The sequence below is a fragment of the Idiotropiscis lumnitzeri genome, chromosome 12, assembly GCF_059441095.1.
Source record: "Idiotropiscis lumnitzeri isolate Australia: NSW breed Sydney's pygmy pipehorse chromosome 12, RoL_Ilum_1.0, whole genome shotgun sequence".
Taxonomy (NCBI): Eukaryota; Metazoa; Chordata; class Actinopteri; order Syngnathiformes; family Syngnathidae; genus Idiotropiscis; species Idiotropiscis lumnitzeri.
Window position 1 is genome coordinate 17,543,418 of NC_142402.1, and position 17,275 is coordinate 17,560,692.

The 17,275-nt window shown below is 41.0% G+C and overlaps 2 protein-coding genes across 2 annotated transcripts; both read right to left on the reverse strand.

The window, feature by feature from the left end:
• Positions 1–721: 721 nt before the first annotated feature.
• On the reverse strand, positions 722–8,863 carry pip4p1a (phosphatidylinositol-4,5-bisphosphate 4-phosphatase 1a). Its single transcript, XM_088312092.1, has 7 exons — positions 8,620–8,863; positions 6,844–7,037; positions 5,683–5,789; positions 5,441–5,546; positions 5,176–5,228; positions 4,382–4,472; positions 722–3,056 (listed from the first exon to the last, which is right to left on the reverse strand). The coding sequence occupies exons 1-7, from the start codon at positions 8,735–8,737 to the stop codon at positions 2,913–2,915; spliced, it is 813 nt and encodes a 270-aa protein (XP_088168218.1). The 5' UTR covers positions 8,738–8,863; the 3' UTR covers positions 722–2,912.
• Positions 8,864–10,234: 1,371 nt separating this feature from the next.
• twsg1a (twisted gastrulation BMP signaling modulator 1a) lies at positions 10,235–16,955 on the reverse strand. Its single transcript, XM_088312165.1, has 5 exons — positions 16,637–16,955; positions 15,481–15,644; positions 12,606–12,705; positions 11,748–12,008; positions 10,235–11,392 (listed from the first exon to the last, which is right to left on the reverse strand). Exons 2-5 carry the CDS (start codon positions 15,610–15,612, stop codon positions 11,211–11,213), a joined length of 675 nt encoding a protein of 224 aa, XP_088168291.1. The 5' UTR covers positions 15,613–15,644; positions 16,637–16,955; the 3' UTR covers positions 10,235–11,210.
• Between the last annotated feature and the right edge of the window lie 320 nt (positions 16,956–17,275).

Here is a 17,275-nt window from a genome sequence, read left to right on the forward strand (position 1 = left end):
TCTTAAGAAATCTCAAAATCTCTCTTTTGGGAGGAGTTTGACATCTGAGCTTTCTGCTCAAATTTTTGTCCCAAGGAAATCATGAAATAAAGAACGAGTCAGTTTCCGAATCAAAGAAACATTCGTGTGGCATTAATTGACGGGTGAAACAGTCGCACGTTGAATTTTTGAGGAATTCAAGTGACGATGGAGATGATTGCATTCCGTTAGCCTTTTTGTCTAACAGGCTAACGACAGCATGCTATGCTTTTTTTAAATTATTTTTACTGATTACTCTATTAGCATTTTTCGCTAACACGCCATAAACGACCATGTACGCAACATGAAATTAGCATTTTGAGCTAACTACAGCATAGCATTATTTCATGGAAGTACACGCCCAACCTTGGTTGTTTTTTCTTTTTTTTCTTCAGTTTCAAATGACTATGAGGACAGCCGTCCAGCATAACAGTCGCATTTTTAGGTAAAAACTGAATTATTTTACAAAAGTACAATGGATAAATCTGTCTGGAGAAAAGTGGTATTTTGAGGGCTAGCATTCTCCGTTAATAAGGGAAAAACATTCTTTTATGTGTAATACATCAAATGACTATTTGGAGAACCACATATCATAATATTAGTTTTATGAGCTAACATTATGATTATGTATATTAAAATGTGGACATTTTAGCCAGTTTTGAAATTTAAAAAAAAAAAAAAGAAAAAAAATAGACGCCACACGAGCGTTCGACATGTTTTTATTTGGCGGCCTGTCGGTTCACGTGGTCTGTCAATCACAAACTGGTCCCCGGACAGGCCGCGCACAATTAACTGGTTTATTAAAACACCATCCAAATTACTGCACTGATTTGAGAACGGATAAAACAGGAAAAAAAAGGCATGATTCAAAAACAATAAAACATTAAGGCTTTTTTTCTCGATCAAAGTCAGCGAGAATTTAGCGCAAAATTTGACTTAGTGTTAAAATAAATAATTGCAGTGTAAGGTGCTTGGTGTGTGTTCGCGTGTATGCACATGTAAGTGTGTTTCTCAGGCTCATCAGGTTAGTAGCTCACCCCCCCCAAAAAAAAAAAAATCATCAAAACAAATCATTAAATATGTCACAGAAGTAAAAACAATCACAATTTTAGTGTTCTTTTTCCGCATTGCTCTGCTCCGAGTGATCGGCTTAATCACGTCCCGTCACACCAGCAAAAACAAAGATGTACACAAAAAAAAAAAGGAAAAAAGGAAAAAATAAAATTGTTCTTCATCCAAGTGTTTGAGATTTTACAATAATGGAAATTAGCATCACCAGATTGAAATCACAGCTAAATGTGTAGCGATATCGCGATTAAGAAATGTTGCGGGGCTCGTCTCGTTTTGATCATAGTTACCATAGCAACACATCCTTGACAACTTAAAAGTCGTCTCAAGGCGGAAGCTAGTCTAATGTTGCCAACGCAACAGAGTCGAGTTAAGGATTTAGCAACATAATTATTACCCTAAAGTTTGACAATTTAACGTCCCAGGAATCTCTGCAGAAAAGTCCGCAATAGAATCGACTCGTGAACGTGGAAGCTAGCCTCGCTAACACAGTTTCCTTTACGAACCGTGAACACACAGCGGAATTGTGATGAGTGAAGATTTTAATTTAACGTCCGAGGCGTTTCATTAAAGCAGCGGAACGTACTCGTCTCTCGTTTTTGTTCGTGGTTGCCATGGATACAGCCTTAAAGATTGTACGTAATGAGTCGTGTCAAAGTGGAAGAGCTAGCCTCGCTAAACATTAGGCGATATCACGGAAATGGCAAAAGAGTCAAGGGGTCTTTTCGAAAGAGCCGCGTCGTCTCTTGTTTTGCTAGCGGTTACCATGGTGATACATCAATCACAACTTCATGAATTAAGAAAAATCAATAGAGAGGCCGGCCTAGCTTAACATCAAGCGACTTTTTTTGCATTTGAATATTCATAGGGGGCCGGGTTGATGGTCCTTGGAAGTGACTCTTCTCCTCTTTTGATTGTAGTCGCCATGGCGATACACCCTTCAAAACCTCTCAAAATAAATCGGAGCAAAGCGCAAGCTAGCCTCGGTTTAGGTCCTTGTCATGAAAACACGTTAAAAGCGACATTGCAATTATGTTAAGTCTTACAGTTGTCTCTCTCTAAAAAAAAAAAAAAAATCAAATAAAAAAAGGCTCCTCCCACCTTCCACATGTGACCAATCAGGATGCCTTCATAGTCAAGTAACTTCCACCAGATGATGCGTTCACAGAAAGCAGGGATTTTAACGTTTTTTTTTTTTACACTTTCGAAAGCAATATGCTATTACAGTAAATGATAGAAAATATTTAGAAAAAAAAAAAAGACTTTTGCTTTATATACGCAAGGTTATGCTAGTAATAGCAAATAAAGCTGTTGGGACCAGTGAGAACCACTTTTTCCGGTGAAAATTGCTAGCTTGCTTCAAAGACCATTTGGCCGTCGCCATCCGGAATTTGTTGTCGGTCAAATGTTTTGTTTATGCTCAAAATTCCTTCCATTAGCGTCGCTTTTTGAGGATCAAAGTCACTCCTCAGGGAGTTTGAGAGAGGGGTGGGGGGAGGATATTCGCAGGCGATGTTCTACCTTCACACGCGTCGAAACATTTCAAACGCCTCCTTCATCCTTTCGAGTAACAAAGACGGCGGCGGCATCAATGTCGCTGGTTTAGAAAATGCTAAATGCTTCATTCAAGGCGCGGAAATGACAAAGCGGACAAGGTCAAGATGGACGAAAACGAGTACAGGAAGTAGCCACGAGACCAGTCGAGTGAAATAAATATTTCTTATCTTCTTGTTTTAAAGCCATTCATCCACCGGCCGGGCCACTCGGCGAAAAGGGGTTGGAGGAAAGTGGAAGGGGGTTGGGTTGGATTTGGGTTGAGGCAGCTTCTATGTGAAGCTCTGGAGCGGCTGGCTGACCCGCATGCAGGCCCAGTAGAAGGCTCGCGCCAGGGTCACCAACACCAGAAGCAGGAGAACGGCCCACGAGGCGTAGATGCCAGGGTAGGACTCGGCCTTCAGCCACGTGCCAGCCTAAAGAGATCAGCGTGCCATGTGAGGAAGGTGAAATTTAATGGCAAAAGCTATCGGGAGTAGATGCACAAAAAAAAAAAAAAAGTCAAAAGAGGTTAGGCCTGAAAAGACACAGATTGGATTGGCAGTATGATAGAAAGAAAAAAAAAATGGTCGACAGGAGAAATCGAATCTGCGGCATGTAGAGCAACAGCAAAGTAGATGAAAAAGCAAGAGGGAATTTTAACAAGTTGATTTAAAACTAAACTATAAAAAATAAATAAAAAATTAAATAAAATGGAAAAAAATAAATAAAAAACTGAAACTACATCTTACGTTAACAACAATAATAAACAAAAATGTGCTTCACTTTCATCTTTGTCATATTTCAATTGCATTTATTTCACTATTGCTGCATGTCCGTACAGAAGAAAGGTAAAACATTTTTTTTTTTTTAAATCTTACACTTGACAATTAATATATTTAAAAAATATATATATTTTTGAATAAATTAAACTAACAAACCTACACTAAAAATTAATTAATAATTAATAAAAAGAATTAAAACTAACTGAATGGGGGAAAACATTATATACAAATTAACTAGAATGAAAAATGCTAAACTATTAAAAAAGTGGTTGCGAGTTTTGCCACAAAAAAAAAAAAAAAAAAAAGTTGATTTGTGCAAGTTCCGGAGCGTCTTCAAAACAAACTCATACTTGGGCTTAAGATTTTCCAACTTCTGCAGCATATTTTGTTCCACGAGGATTTTGACGAAGCACTTTTTGTGAATTTATTGAACTCAAGTCCAATTAGAGCGCCCGCCACTAGAATTCCTCTCGATGATGAAACCAAGCGCAGGACAGCTGTTGTGGCTTTCAAAGCGAGGATTACAGAGATGATTTTAAAGCGCATTTCGATGAGAGTTGTGTAATTGGAAACTGCATCACGTTCGCAGCATGGGGAGAGAAAGCTCACGCAGCCACTCAAGCAAGCACTTTTAGTGCTCCATGAGCGCCCCCAGCTGGCCATCAACAACAATTCTCACCCAGTTTTGGGTTTTATCTCTTTCGACTAGAACAAAACGTGCTGTTTGTAAGGCATGCAGGTTGAAAAGACACTGAAACAAATTGAATCCAGATCCGATCCAGATTCCACATTTCAGCACACTGTAAACACAACATGCAAAATCCTGCATTTGGCCAATTATTACCCCCCAACTCCTTTCATTATTTTTTTAAGTATACGTTCCAAAAAAAAAAGTTTTGCATCAAACACCAGATTTTACTGTTCCATTTTAGTTTATAATGGAAATAAATGAGCACAAACTTTGTCATTTTACTCACAATGAGACCAGCAGTGGAGATACAGAAGAGCAAGCAGAGCAGAAAACACCACAAGCTCTGCCTCCTGGGATAGCGCTGACCAATGGAGGAGCTGCGAGGGGGACAAAGAAGTTGCAGATGTTTGCAAAAATCATTCTCCCGTTATTATCATTTAAAAAATAATGTTGTTGTTGGACTGAGATGACAATAAGGATGTTATCTATGCAAAACAGACATTTGGACTGTGAGAAAAAAAACAAAAAACAACAATATTGATTGAATTTTTGTAGATGGGTTCAACTCCAAAATTTCCGGTAAGTGTAAAAATGCAGTAAAATGTCAAAAAATGTTAAGAGAAACAGACACATACACATTTAGATATTTCTTTGTATTATCTAAAAGACAAAAAAAATAGTTGGAAAAAGACCAGACAATGATGAGCAAAAGTTACTAAAATACTAAAAAACTAAATTCCAATTACAAAAATCTACTCGAAGTAGACAATTACAAACATTATTGACAGACATATCAGAACAAAAATTCAAAATACAAAAATGTTAAATAATTGACAAAAATATGAGCAAGTAACAAAAATACTTGGAGAGATAAATAACACACACACACACACACACCCGCACAATTAAAAAGATACATAAATATTTAATTAAATTAGATGTTCTGGCCCAAAATATTGAACTACTAAGAAAAAATACCAAAGTATTTATGAAATATAAAAATATGAACTATGAAAAATATTACAATTTGAAAAAAAATTACTATATATCTATAAATATAAAAGAGTGCCAACTACTCACACTTTCCTGCAATGTGGGCATCTGGCCAGCGTGCGATCCGTGAACTCGGTCCACTGCAAGCACAACACATTGCGACACTCAGTTTTCCCGTACATGACATCTCTTCTTCATGATTTCAACTCAGTCGGATTGTTTCGATTATACAAAGGTGAAGTTGTCCAGGTCGCCAGATGAGGTAAAGTGCTAAGATACTACGACAATGCTAAGCTAACTCGCACAGCGAGGTGAACTGAATAGGAATGGAAATGTTTGATGGGCGGCATACCAGGAAGGTGTTGCTGCAATGTCCGCAGGAGACGCGCGCCCCAGTGGGCTGCGGGTCCGGACTGGCCGGACCAGGATGGACCGGACCCAGGTTGATTATGCGCTTACTGCAAACACACACACACACAGCAAAAATACACAACAGCTCCACTTGTCACATTGAGGCTGTCCTAACAAACAATTTGAACATCAGACACACACACACACACACACACTTGGTGCTGGAGTGTGTAATGCAAGTACCAGTAGGGCCTGGGACACGCAATCCGCTGGGAGGTCACTTTGCAGATGAGCAGGCAGTTGCAGGGACAGCGTACGTACTTCTTCCCCGCCGGAGCGTTCTTGATGGGCTGCGCACAGAAAAGAAAGTCCTCACTTCACATGGTTAACGGAAACACAACCGCCTGATAAAGGCCAGCGGAGCCACGCGGGTTGACGGCTCTACGGCGGGACACTTAAATTTTTTTCAAAATATGCATTAAAAAAAAAAAACGATTTCAATTGTTAGTGTTGAAGGAAAATTTGATTTAGTGTCTCAGACAAAAAATGAGCTCTCTTGTTGCTAAAGTGTTTATAAAAAAAAAAAACAAGTTGAACAATGCAATCATGTGAGCTACTTCTCAGACAAAGTTTCAGCAGCATGCTGCGGCTGCGGGATTTGCACAAAAGATCACACGCGAGTCATTTGACTTCACCTGCAGGACCTCACTTGCACGCACGCACGACTACAAAAAGAGGCAATGGAGTGCAGACCTCCACCAAGGCAAAACAAGGGCCACCCTATTTCCTCACAAAAATACATTATTTGTTTTTTTTCTGGAATTTTTTTTTTAATTGTACAATAAACAACACATCGAGAATTTAAGGAAGATTTTTCCCTCAAAAGTCAAACTAAACTTGAATTTCACATGAGACTTCAGCTCAGCTATGTGCTAGAGAAAAAACAAGGACAAATTCGGAATCAGTGGAGAGAAAAAAAAAAAAATCGAAAAACATTTACTTGCAGCTTTGATTAAAAGAAAAATTACAAATGTGTTGTTTAACCAAATACGTTATCACCTAAATTTAAAAATGCTCAATATATACCTTCAATATTTTTTTAATTTGATCAGTTATGATAAAAATCGACCAATTATGTAATGCGATCATTTTTATCAACGAAGTTCAAGAACAAACACAAAATTACGGCACACAGTTTTGCTTTCATCATTTTTTTTTCCCCACGGTGGTAGTGAACGAGTTAATGTTGAAGTACTACTTGAAGCATGTACACTGAAAGAAGGTTTTTACGATGGCAACAGTCTGAGCCTGGATGGATTAATTGACTTTATATTATTCTCAATGAAACCTCTAAGTCGCATTAGTCGCAAGCCTTTTTCTTTGGCGGGGTTGTTTGGAACGTACCGTGGCCTCATTGCACACGCCGCACTTGACCACGTGCTGGTGGATTTTGCCCTCCACCGAGATGAGACTCTGGCACACCCGGCAGCTGATTACGGGCGCGCTGCCGCTCTCGGGGGAGGTGAGGGGCGAGTACGGGGGCGGGTCTTCGCCCAGGAGAACCGATGGTTGCGTGGGGCTTGGGAAGGGTGGGAAGCCTATAAAAAAAATAATAAATAATAATAAAATAACAATAACGATACAATTGCCAGACTTCAGAAAGAGTCATTTACTACAGAAGCATTATCAGTCAAAAACTTGACAAAACACCCAAAAGGAAAGTAGTAAATGCTCATTTAATGTGTCACACAACCAGCAATGTTCTCACTCTTCCGCTGCATTTTTCCAAAATGATGTCATTTGTCATTTTTCCTCCTCAGATATTTGATCTCTTGAAAATTATAAATTGATTCTTGTAAAAATTACAAATGAAAATTGTATTTGTCTTCTTGTGAAATACAATTTTACTTCCCTCTCTTTAACGTATCATATCACAAATTAAGTCTTGTGATTCCACAACATGATCTACAGAAAATAAAATAAAATGTATTCTCATAACATTGCTGTTGAATTTGCAGAATTACATGTTACCTTTTATATACTTTTCATTCACATAAAATGTCAATGTTATTTTCTGACAAGTAAGATTTATGAAACCATGGAGGGCACTTCTTTTTTTTTTTTTGCTCATAATGCGATGACTTATTTCTTATAATTCCCCACCTTAGCACTCGTAGAAATTCCGACCCAAGTGGTAGTAAACAAGAGTGACAAACAAAGGTTTTGTGCAACAGCACGGCAGGCGAAAAATGAATTCCAAGTTCCCATGACAAGTGACCTCTTTATGATTAACAAGCTTAAGATTTGGTCTCGAGTTGTGCTTTATGAAAGCAGCTTTTGCAAAGAAACATTCCTGGAATGCTGGGAGGGAAAATGTACATGCCTGAAATGCATGACTTGTAATATTGATTGGATTCAAATCAGTACACATTTGCGGTAATAGTCGAGGTTTTAAGACCACATTTAACATGACATAATTCTGTTGCAATTAAGCGACGCTTGACTCTTCAGGTGCCGTACGACTACAATATTCCAATGGGTGACTTTTTATTATTTCCTTAGAAAACTGATTTGATTAGAAATCAATACATATTGGTTGAAATACACAAGAAGAATGCTATAAATCGACACCAACTTGACATGTGAACGCAACCTCTCCCTCATCGACCTCTCATTGGCCAGACTGCTGCATAGACCCGCCTTCCGATTGGCCGCGGGACGCGTCGATCAAAACAGGTGCTTCTCGCTTATGCTCACCAGTGAACCAGCACAAATAGCTTGATTGTGTTCGAATTAAAAGGAAAATAAGCATTTAAAATATTACCAGTATACTTGAGATGAATCGAAAAATAATCGAGGAGTTGATATGCTGCTAATTTGACGCTTAGCGAACATTTATTTGGCCGGATAATAAAAGCTAGCTCGCGTGCTATTAAAAACCCAGAGGCTATCACTAGTGATGCGTTCGTGTCCTTACAGAAAGAAAACAAGAGCCAAAAGAGCATATTCAGTATCCCTTGGTGGCGAAGTCCAGAGACAGCTGACAACCGACGTCCTCTCCCGGTGTACAAACAAGCACGACGTAATGGTTGTCTGTCACTTGTCACAAGCTAGCTGTTAGCATCGGGTTAGTCAAGGCGGAGGATGGTCAGCGCGAAGGCGACGGCAGCGGCTACTCACTCTGCGGCTTGCCGGCCACACCATAGGGCGCTGCGCCGGGCGACAGGCCGCCGTTGCCGCTGCCCAGGGCGCCATCGCCCAGATCGGACAGAAGCGGGGACCTCTCGCCGTCCGCCATGGCGAGAGTGCGAGGGGGAGAGAGAGAGAGAGAGCCTGGCGCGGAGGGACAGAGGGAGGGAGGGAGAGGCGAAAAGGAGCGCTAGATTACGCGAGTGTGTGTTGTATTGTTGTGTCGGAAATGCGAGCGTCACGTGACCACGCGGCCGCTGCTGCGGTAACGACGCTTGCGCATGCGCACAAGCGCCACAACGAGTCCTACTTTTTACCTGTAGTGTAAATTTATCTTCTCTAAATGGCATTTAGGCTTAATGTGTTTTTTGTTTCCATTTTTTTGAAGTATTTTGTCGAATTTCTTCTGTTTTTTAAAAATTGTTTTTTCTCTCCAGTTTTTCAGACTGATTTTAAATTTTTGGGGAATATTTTTTTAATTTGTTTTTCAGCATATTTCTTCCCGGATTGGGGAATTCGTTTAAGATAAATTCCGGTTTTCAGAGTAATTTAAAATTATGAAAAAATGTATTTCAGGATAATTATTTTGGTTTTTAGGAATTTCTTTTCAAAATATTTTTAACTGGTAGAAATGTTTTTCTTTTTCCAAATACAGAAACAATTAAATATGAAAAAGAGAAACAAATATTCCATAAAACAGAAAATATATGATAAAAAAGAGAAAAAAAAACAAATAAAAACGCTCGTTAAAGAAAAATGATTTCAACTGAATGCAATATGCTTCCGAACTGGTCCTACAGCAAAACAAGTTTTTAGAAAGTTACTTAATTATTATTTTTTGAAAGTCATTAGTTGAATGGTTATATATTCTATAAGTCTTATGTCTTCCATATGATACTAAAAAAAGCTGAATTTTTAAGAACAAAACTTTTTCTTTTTTAAAGTCATACATAACGTAAAAAAAAATGCAGATTTTGGCAAAAAAAAACCTGAAAAAAATACATCGACCTAAATACAACTGCAACGTTTGTCCACTAGGTGGCTTAAAGCACTCAAAAAAAGTCTCGAATAAAATCATCCATCCATTTTCGACAAAACTTGTCCTCACAAGGTTTATTCATGCCTTGCAATCAAATCAAAACTCCAACATGCATTCTTGTCATCTGGCTCGAACTCAGCCTCCAGCCTGACGAGCAAGCAACACAGAAAATGAATTGAGCATGTACCTAATGAAGTGTCCCGTGACGTTTAGTTGTCAAAATAATTTGTGTAAACTTCAATGCAGGACTGAGGGCCTCACGTGATATAGGCACTATTTTGCAGGGTTACAAAAACTTGGTTATAAAGACACAAATCCAGTTAAGTGACCACAAAGGTTTTCTGGCGTGGACGTTGCCTGCCGCCTGCTTTCAAACAAAAGATGGTTTGTGGGCCGATTGGCATTGGAGCAACTTTCTCATTTTCTCTGCTTGTGGAACACCTGCGAGCCCAGAAAGACCAGAATAACATAATGACAGCCTTGTTTGTGGGGGAAATGATGCCTTCCTTTCCTGTCGCGCGGCTAAGATTAGTGCACACACACGAACGGACTCTTTGCCACAGAAAGTCTCTTCAAAGTCCACGTCACCAAACCAAAGGCTTTTATTTTGGTGGCTTAAGTGGGGTGATTGGAGCATGTAAAAATACGTTAGACATCAGATAGTATCAAGTACACCTCAAGTCAAAAAATAAACACATTCAGGAAAACTATACAGTGGAACACAACAGCAGACTAAAAACTTTTGCAGGGACGGAACGCAACTGCACTGACTTGGCCTTTTAACGCGGAACCCAGCAAACGGCAGGAGACTGTCGCTTAGAGGAATCGCAAAGTTTTCCCAATGTGCGTCTTTGTGTTTTAAGCAGGGGTCCAGCGAAATTCTTGCATCGGAGTAATAAAAGAAAGGACCGGAATTGATCCGTCTTTGATTTTTACACAAAGATCCTGCAAAATTCCTGCATCGGAGTGGCAACAAAATATCGAGTAGTTATGTGTTTTTTTCCCACCTCTTTTACAAATTCCTGGACCTGTGTTGGAACAGAATTCATCTCTGAATGCGTTTATCACAGGAATTCAGAAATATTTGTTCGCACTTTAACACAGAGATCCTGTCAAATTCCTGCATTGGCGCCACGACAGAAAGAGCCGGACTTCCTTCACCTTCGTCTTTTATGCAAAAATCCAGCAGAATTTCTGCATCAGAAAAATAAGAATAAAAACGTTTCCACTTATTTCTTTTTTTCCAGAGACTCTGCAAAATTCTTGCGTCAAGTGGCAACAAAATATCCGGTATTGAATGGGCTTTTTCTTTTAAACATCGTTTTTTTTTAAAATTCCTGCATCGAAAATGTAATCCCACATTTATCTGCCGTTTTCTTTTCACACAGAACACAGCCAAGGCTGGGTTGGGTTGGTCGAGAATTGCTGGGTTGACTTCGTCCTACCAATTTCAGGCGCTGGTGCCCTTTACACAGAAGAGCGACAGTGAAAAGGCAGAAATGGCAGTGTGAAAAAGGGGGCTTGGAGTCCCGTGGCGCGAAGCTCAGAAGAGACAGTTCATGCACTTGACGGCTTTGCTGCCGTAGTCGACGCACTCGGGCCCGATGCACTGGCAGCAAGCGTTGTGGAACCAGCGGTACTTGGACCCGCCCATGGACTCGCAGTACAGTTTGCACTGGCGGATGGACACGCAGTCGTCGAAGTACACCACCGTGCACATGTTCTCTGCGGGAGAAGAAGTCAGGAAGAAATTGGATATATGTTATTTTGTCATAGTGCTGTCATGCAATTAATTTTTTTAAAACTAATTAATCGCAAAAAAATTACATAATTAATTGCGATTAATCGTGTTTTTCAATCACAATTTTTTTTATGAAACTCAGAACCGATATTTACTTGAATAAAATCTTAATAATACGTAATAGGATTGAAAAAAAATTCAAACAAAATTATGTGACGAAAAAAAAAATAAACATCTGTAAATATGCAACATAAAAAACCTCAATGAGTGCTTTGCTTTCCACATCTGTAATTATTTTGTAAATATTTCATCAGGAAATGAAGGGAAAGAAATCGTCACCTTGCGCGTCGTAGCTGGCGTGGATGCTGTTGGCGGGCACCGACACGTTCTGGTGCGGGCCGTCCAGCGACTCCAGGAAGGAGACCAGGTTCTCGTGGTGGGACAGCTCCTCGGCCACGGGGAAGGTGACCACCATCATGTTGACGGGCGCGTCGCCTTCGGTGAGGGCGCGGAAGAGCGACGGGATGGGTCGGTGCAGCTCCTCCACCGTGCTCTTGGACGTGGCTGGAGAGTCGCTGTAGTTCTTGGGATTGCACATGCCTGACAAATGCACGCCGGAGAAATTGCACAAGTGGATTAGTAGAGGGTGACATTCTTTATACATGACAGAAGGTGGCGACGAAGAGCGAACACTCAATATTATTCTTGAAATTTCTTACATAATAAAACATGAAATAAAACTTCATTTCAAAATATTTAAAAAAAAAAAAAAAGTCTCTCTCTTTCCCACCCCCAAAGAAAAAAATGACAATATTCCTAAAATTGTCTATTTTGATTCTCCAGCAATAATTTGGGAAATATATTTTTACACTAAATTAATAAAAAAAGAATGAATGACTGAAATTTAAAAAAAAAAAACATTTAATTTCTGAAGCCATTTGTAATTTTAAGAAAGTAACTTTTACCTTGACTTTTTTTCCCCATGATAATAAAATTAATTAAACAAACCTCATACAGTGATGATAACTTTGGTGAAGCAGCATGTGGCTCACATTGTTATTTTCAACTCAGAGTTCCGAGTCACCGTAAACAAAACGACGAGACGGCGGCTCACGCATTTCGTAATCATTTCGTAAACAGTATTCCTCTGCTCTCGCACTCTCTCGCTCTTGGCGGAGTTGTCGGCACGACGCTCACCTACGCAGTCGCAGCACTCCTCCCACAGGTTGCCCAAGCACAGCATGCACTCCTTGCAGCACGAACAGTTGCCGTCAATGGGTCGGCACTGGCACAACTCCTGCACACAAAAGAGAAAGCGGGATAAAAGATCCAAAATGGACGCCTCACGTCACGTGATCCGCCCCAGCCAATAAGAAAATGAACTGACTATTCAAACTAATAATAAGGTCCAATGAAATGAGAGCAACAAAGAGCGTAGTCATATTTCAATAAGCATCTCCGATATTTGACGTCTTTAACCGTCAATGGCAGTAAATGAGTTGATAGAAAACAACAACTCCAGCTCATCTTTGTTCCGCGGGCGAACCGAACACTCGGCACCAAGTCGGGTCATTTGTCTGCGCTCGCCCAAGGAGCGGTGGAGGGGTCGTGTTTGTATATGTAACGTAGGTGGGGGAAGGACGTCGACTTGGATCGGCTCGACGCGTGCAACTCTGAGCCTCAGCCTCCTCATATCGGGCAATTGGAAAGAATTTTGACTCGACTCGTTTTACATTTCTCAACATTACATTGACCGGTTCGTGTTATAGTTCTGAGTCTCGAGTTCTTCTTTTTTCGGACCACAACCGGTTAGCTAGCACAAGGTTTTTTTTTTCTCAACTCTGACATCAAGTGCGTTGCTTTAGCTCCTCTGAAGTTTTGTTTTCATTCCTCAACACTTTTTACAACTTTCCAAATATGGAACAGGGCTTCTGCAGATTTGTGCAGCAGCATGAGGCGGTAGTGAGGAGCCAAGGAGGGGGAAAGTGTAGCCATGTTCTGTTCCCCAGGTGTTTTCTCCCCCACCACCCCGCTTCTTTCTCCCGCCTCCCTCATAGCGGTGACCTTGACTCGGAGGAATGTGCTCTCGGTTCCGCCTCGGGTAAGAAAGAAAGCAAGCGGGGGGAGGTGAGGGGAAGTGGAGGGTTGTGGAGGTACACTTTGGGGCTGGCGCTGAAATGTTCTGGAAGGTTCACCCACTTTTTCAATTCCGTCTTTCGAACGGGCTTCTGTTTTGGTTCTTGTGATCAAATTAACTGTTTGGAAGTTGACCCAGTAGTTTTCCACCTTCGGAGGTAGCGTCGGAATCGTAACAGAGGCGGGACACCGCTTAAGGTAATGTCGCATTTCAGAATAAAAGTGCACTCGGTGGGGTTTCAAAATAAAAGCAGTGTTGGTGTTGTCACCTAAACAACAGGAGATTATTCTGATGGTGAGGGATTTCAAAATAAAAGCTCAACATGTCACCCAGGCAATATGAGAATGTTCTATGGGGTGTGTGAATTTTTCAAATTTTTTTTTTCTTCCTTGAAATCACATTTGGGTGCTTAACCTCGAAAGTCCACAAATCCGACAAAACATCCTCAGGTGGTGCGAAACGAACCGAAAAGTCAAACGCAAAACACGCCGACTAAAATCTCGCCGTGTTTTTGCCGTAACAGGCAAATGAAGTGCTTCGAAGTGTTTTTCATTTCCCCTTGTGAGGCGTCTGGACTGCAGCTGCGAGCAGGCGCTGTAACGAGGCATCAAGCTCTCTCGCGTCTTGACAGCTAGCAAGTTGGTGTTAGCGAGGTCGCGCAGGCTGCCGCGCTGGCCGATGATTCATCGGGCACAAGAACAAGAAAAAAAAAAAAGAAAGCTATGAGAAAAAGAAAAAGAAAGCCACCTGGAAGCAGCGAGGGGCGGCAGATGTTTTGGATTGGAATCCAGAGAGAAAACAAGCCGGCTGCTAGGAGCCGCTCGGAAAACATCGGCTCCAACGGCCGCTGACTGATTCAATTAGCGTCAGCGCTAAAGCGGCGGCCAACTATTTTTAACATCCAAATATTTACAGCGCTCGTCTTCAAAGTGAACGATGTCACAATACTACAAGAGTCGACCTCCGCCAAGACCAAAACATGCTTTTTGGCAAAAGATGCGATGGAAACACGACAAATGGCGAGCTTGTCAGCGCAGTGAGATTGGATTGAGAGAGACACAGAAAATGTTGCGATGCGTTTTGTCGATACGGATCACAACTGGGTAAAAAAAAAAAAAAAAAAATGAGGACACCACTATAAAACTTTTTTTCCTCTTAATATTGAGATTGCGATTTAATAAGCGATTATTTTTTCCAAAGGTCCTCTCCACATCTATTGTTAACAAACAAGTACACACACACACACACACACACACACACACACACACACACAATTAAACACCAAGGCTCAAAATCGATTCCTTTAAGAACGATTAGACGTTTAGGGGGTTTAAAAAAAAAAGCTGCTAAAAATGGTTGTATGTGTTACATTTTTACACGGTCTCGACTCGAGGTGTCAAAATGAATCGACTTTAAATAATCGAGTGTTTGTAGACGAAACTCAAAAGTCAAAATCGAAACTCAGGACTCGATTGTGAAATTCGTTACTGATATGATACGAAAATTGTACTAGAATGAAATTTGTGATTCGTAGTTTTGCTGTTCAATTTGTTGAAGCGCAAAAATGCTCATTTTGACTCGTTAACTGCGATGAGAAACCGCTTATTTGTAACCCTGCCAAACGCACTCATATACACACTCTCACTTTCTCTCAAACACTCTTTCTCTAACACACACACGCACACACACACACCAGCAGCAGGAGTCTAATTTGAGCAAATTCGATGTGACGGGTAGCGGAAAGCCAAGCAAACAGCTCATCTCATCACAACAGATCAATTGACTTGCTGTCCCATCTTTTGCTAGAACTTGACACACACGCACAAACACACACACACACACACCCCCACGTGTATGTTTCCGCTCTGATTTTGGGTGAGCTCATATTGAAAGGGGCTGCGTTTTGCGTGCTAGAGAAGCGGGATCCGCGTTTACCTGGATGAGGCACTTGCTGACGTCGCTGGCGCACAGAGCTTTGTTACAGCCGGAGGTGAGCGACAGCAGCGACAGGAGGAAGAGGAGTGTGACGGTGGCAGTGGCGGGATGGATCACCTGACCAGGCCTCATCCTGACGGCTCACCTGCGCGGCACTGGAACACCTAGGGCGACCGCACGGCACAGACGGGAAAAACCTCAACAAGTGTGGAATGGCATTCTGACTGTAATTGCGGGACTATGGGGTATTCATTTTAAGACCTAGCAATAACTTCTACGGCAATGTTATGTTCAATAAGCACGGTCCCTGAAGGCAACATGAGATTTGATTAGTGGACCGATAAACAGACAACAGATGGATAGATAAAAAGACAAAACAGTGATTGCAGACTCCCTAAAGGCAACATCTGACTTGATTTCGAATTCAGGGGTGGGCAACACAATTTGCAAAGCGGCCACATGCAAAACTGGAACACTTGCCAAGAGACAAGTCAACATACCAACTTAGCTTTTATTGCTATATTTAACAAAAAGATATTTGTACTATCGTATGAAGGATAAATAAATCTTTTTCATGCAGCAAAATAAGCAAGCTCATTGTGTTCTTAGCAAATTGATTGTAAGAATATGTGCAACTATTGGGTGGTCTTGCACATTTAAGTATGCATCTAACTGGTCTTCGGTTAAAAGCATACAATTCCATCAGAAAATGAATGCACCACTTTGCGATATAAATATTGCGTACTAGGCCATGATGGCGAGAGCAATATTTTTTTTCGATATATTGTGCAGCCCTATTTCACACGGTCCCTGAAGGCAACTCTAGACTTGATTTTTGGAAGAACAATTACACTATTTCAGTCGGTCCGTGAAGGCAACATTTGAGGATTTTTTTTTTTAAGACGATGTAGTTGTTGTAGCATAACTACTACCCCAGTGGTGGAAGAAGTTTTTGTAACCGTGCGAGAAGAATTAGCGAAACAACAGCAAACATCTGGCAACATCACCTTTAGTCTCGCGGCTTTCCACGCAAACATATTCCTTGTCTCACCTTTTCCCCCTCACACAAAACTATTCAAATCCCCGAAACTTATTTTTTGTTTCTCAACACACAACGTGCTCTCGAAACGATGCTTTAAAATGGCAGAATACTCACCAAGATGCGCTAAGAAGTCCTTTCTTTTCGAATGGCTCGGTTCGGACAGTGAATGTGCATGTGCGTGTGCGCGTGTATGTGTGTGGGCTAACCCGGGGCGTCAATTCCAAGCCTTAAAGGCACACGCTCCATTTTGGACCTCGGGTCCCACGCGTGGACTTGACGACAATGAGTGGGAAGAAGAGGCCGGTGGGGGAGGTCTGAGACCATTAGAGGGTGTCACTGGTGCCAAATAAGTTGTAAAGAATCGGAACTAAAAACACCATTATTTCTGTTGTTGTCGCACCCCTCCCGCCGTTTTTTGTCTTCGGGCGACCAACTGTGACGTCACATCACCTGCTGGGCTATTCAGGTCCACTTTCGATGACGTCCGGTCACGGTCGGCTTTGCCTTTTAATCTAATTGTACCAAACTTAATCACTCAAGGGGTACTAAAAGTTAAAGTGGGTTGTATATTTAATATAATGTTCTTTTCATTGTTTTTCAGAATACAAATCAGACAGAACTTAGCTGTGCCCGCCACCTGCTGGTGGAGATTCTTACTGCAGACTGACTCGACATCTGTTTTGGATCAGTTCTTCCACACAAAAACAAACAACTATTTGAACTCTTTTTTCATATACAGTCTAGATTTATAAT

Coding starts and splice junctions, on each gene's coding strand:
- pip4p1a (XM_088312092.1), bottom strand. CDS start 8,737: ATGGCGGACGGCGAGAGGTCCCCGCTTCTGTCCGATCTGGGCGATGGC. Junction 5,790..6,843: donor GCGTGTGCAATGAGGCCACG/GTACGTTCCAAA, acceptor TTCTGTGCGCAG/CCCATCAAGAACGCTCCGGC. Junction 5,547..5,682: donor GCGTGTCCCAGGCCCTACTG/GTACTTGCATTA, acceptor GTGTGTTTGCAG/TAAGCGCATAATCAACCTGG.
- twsg1a (XM_088312165.1), bottom strand. CDS start 15,612: ATGAGGCCTGGTCAGGTGATCCATCCCGCCACTGCCACCGTCACACTC. Junction 12,009..12,605: donor GGAGTGCTGCGACTGCGTAG/GTGAGCGTCGTG, acceptor TGCATTTGTCAG/GCATGTGCAATCCCAAGAAC. Junction 11,393..11,747: donor CGCCAGCTACGACGCGCAAG/GTGACGATTTCT, acceptor CTTCTCCCGCAG/AGAACATGTGCACGGTGGTG.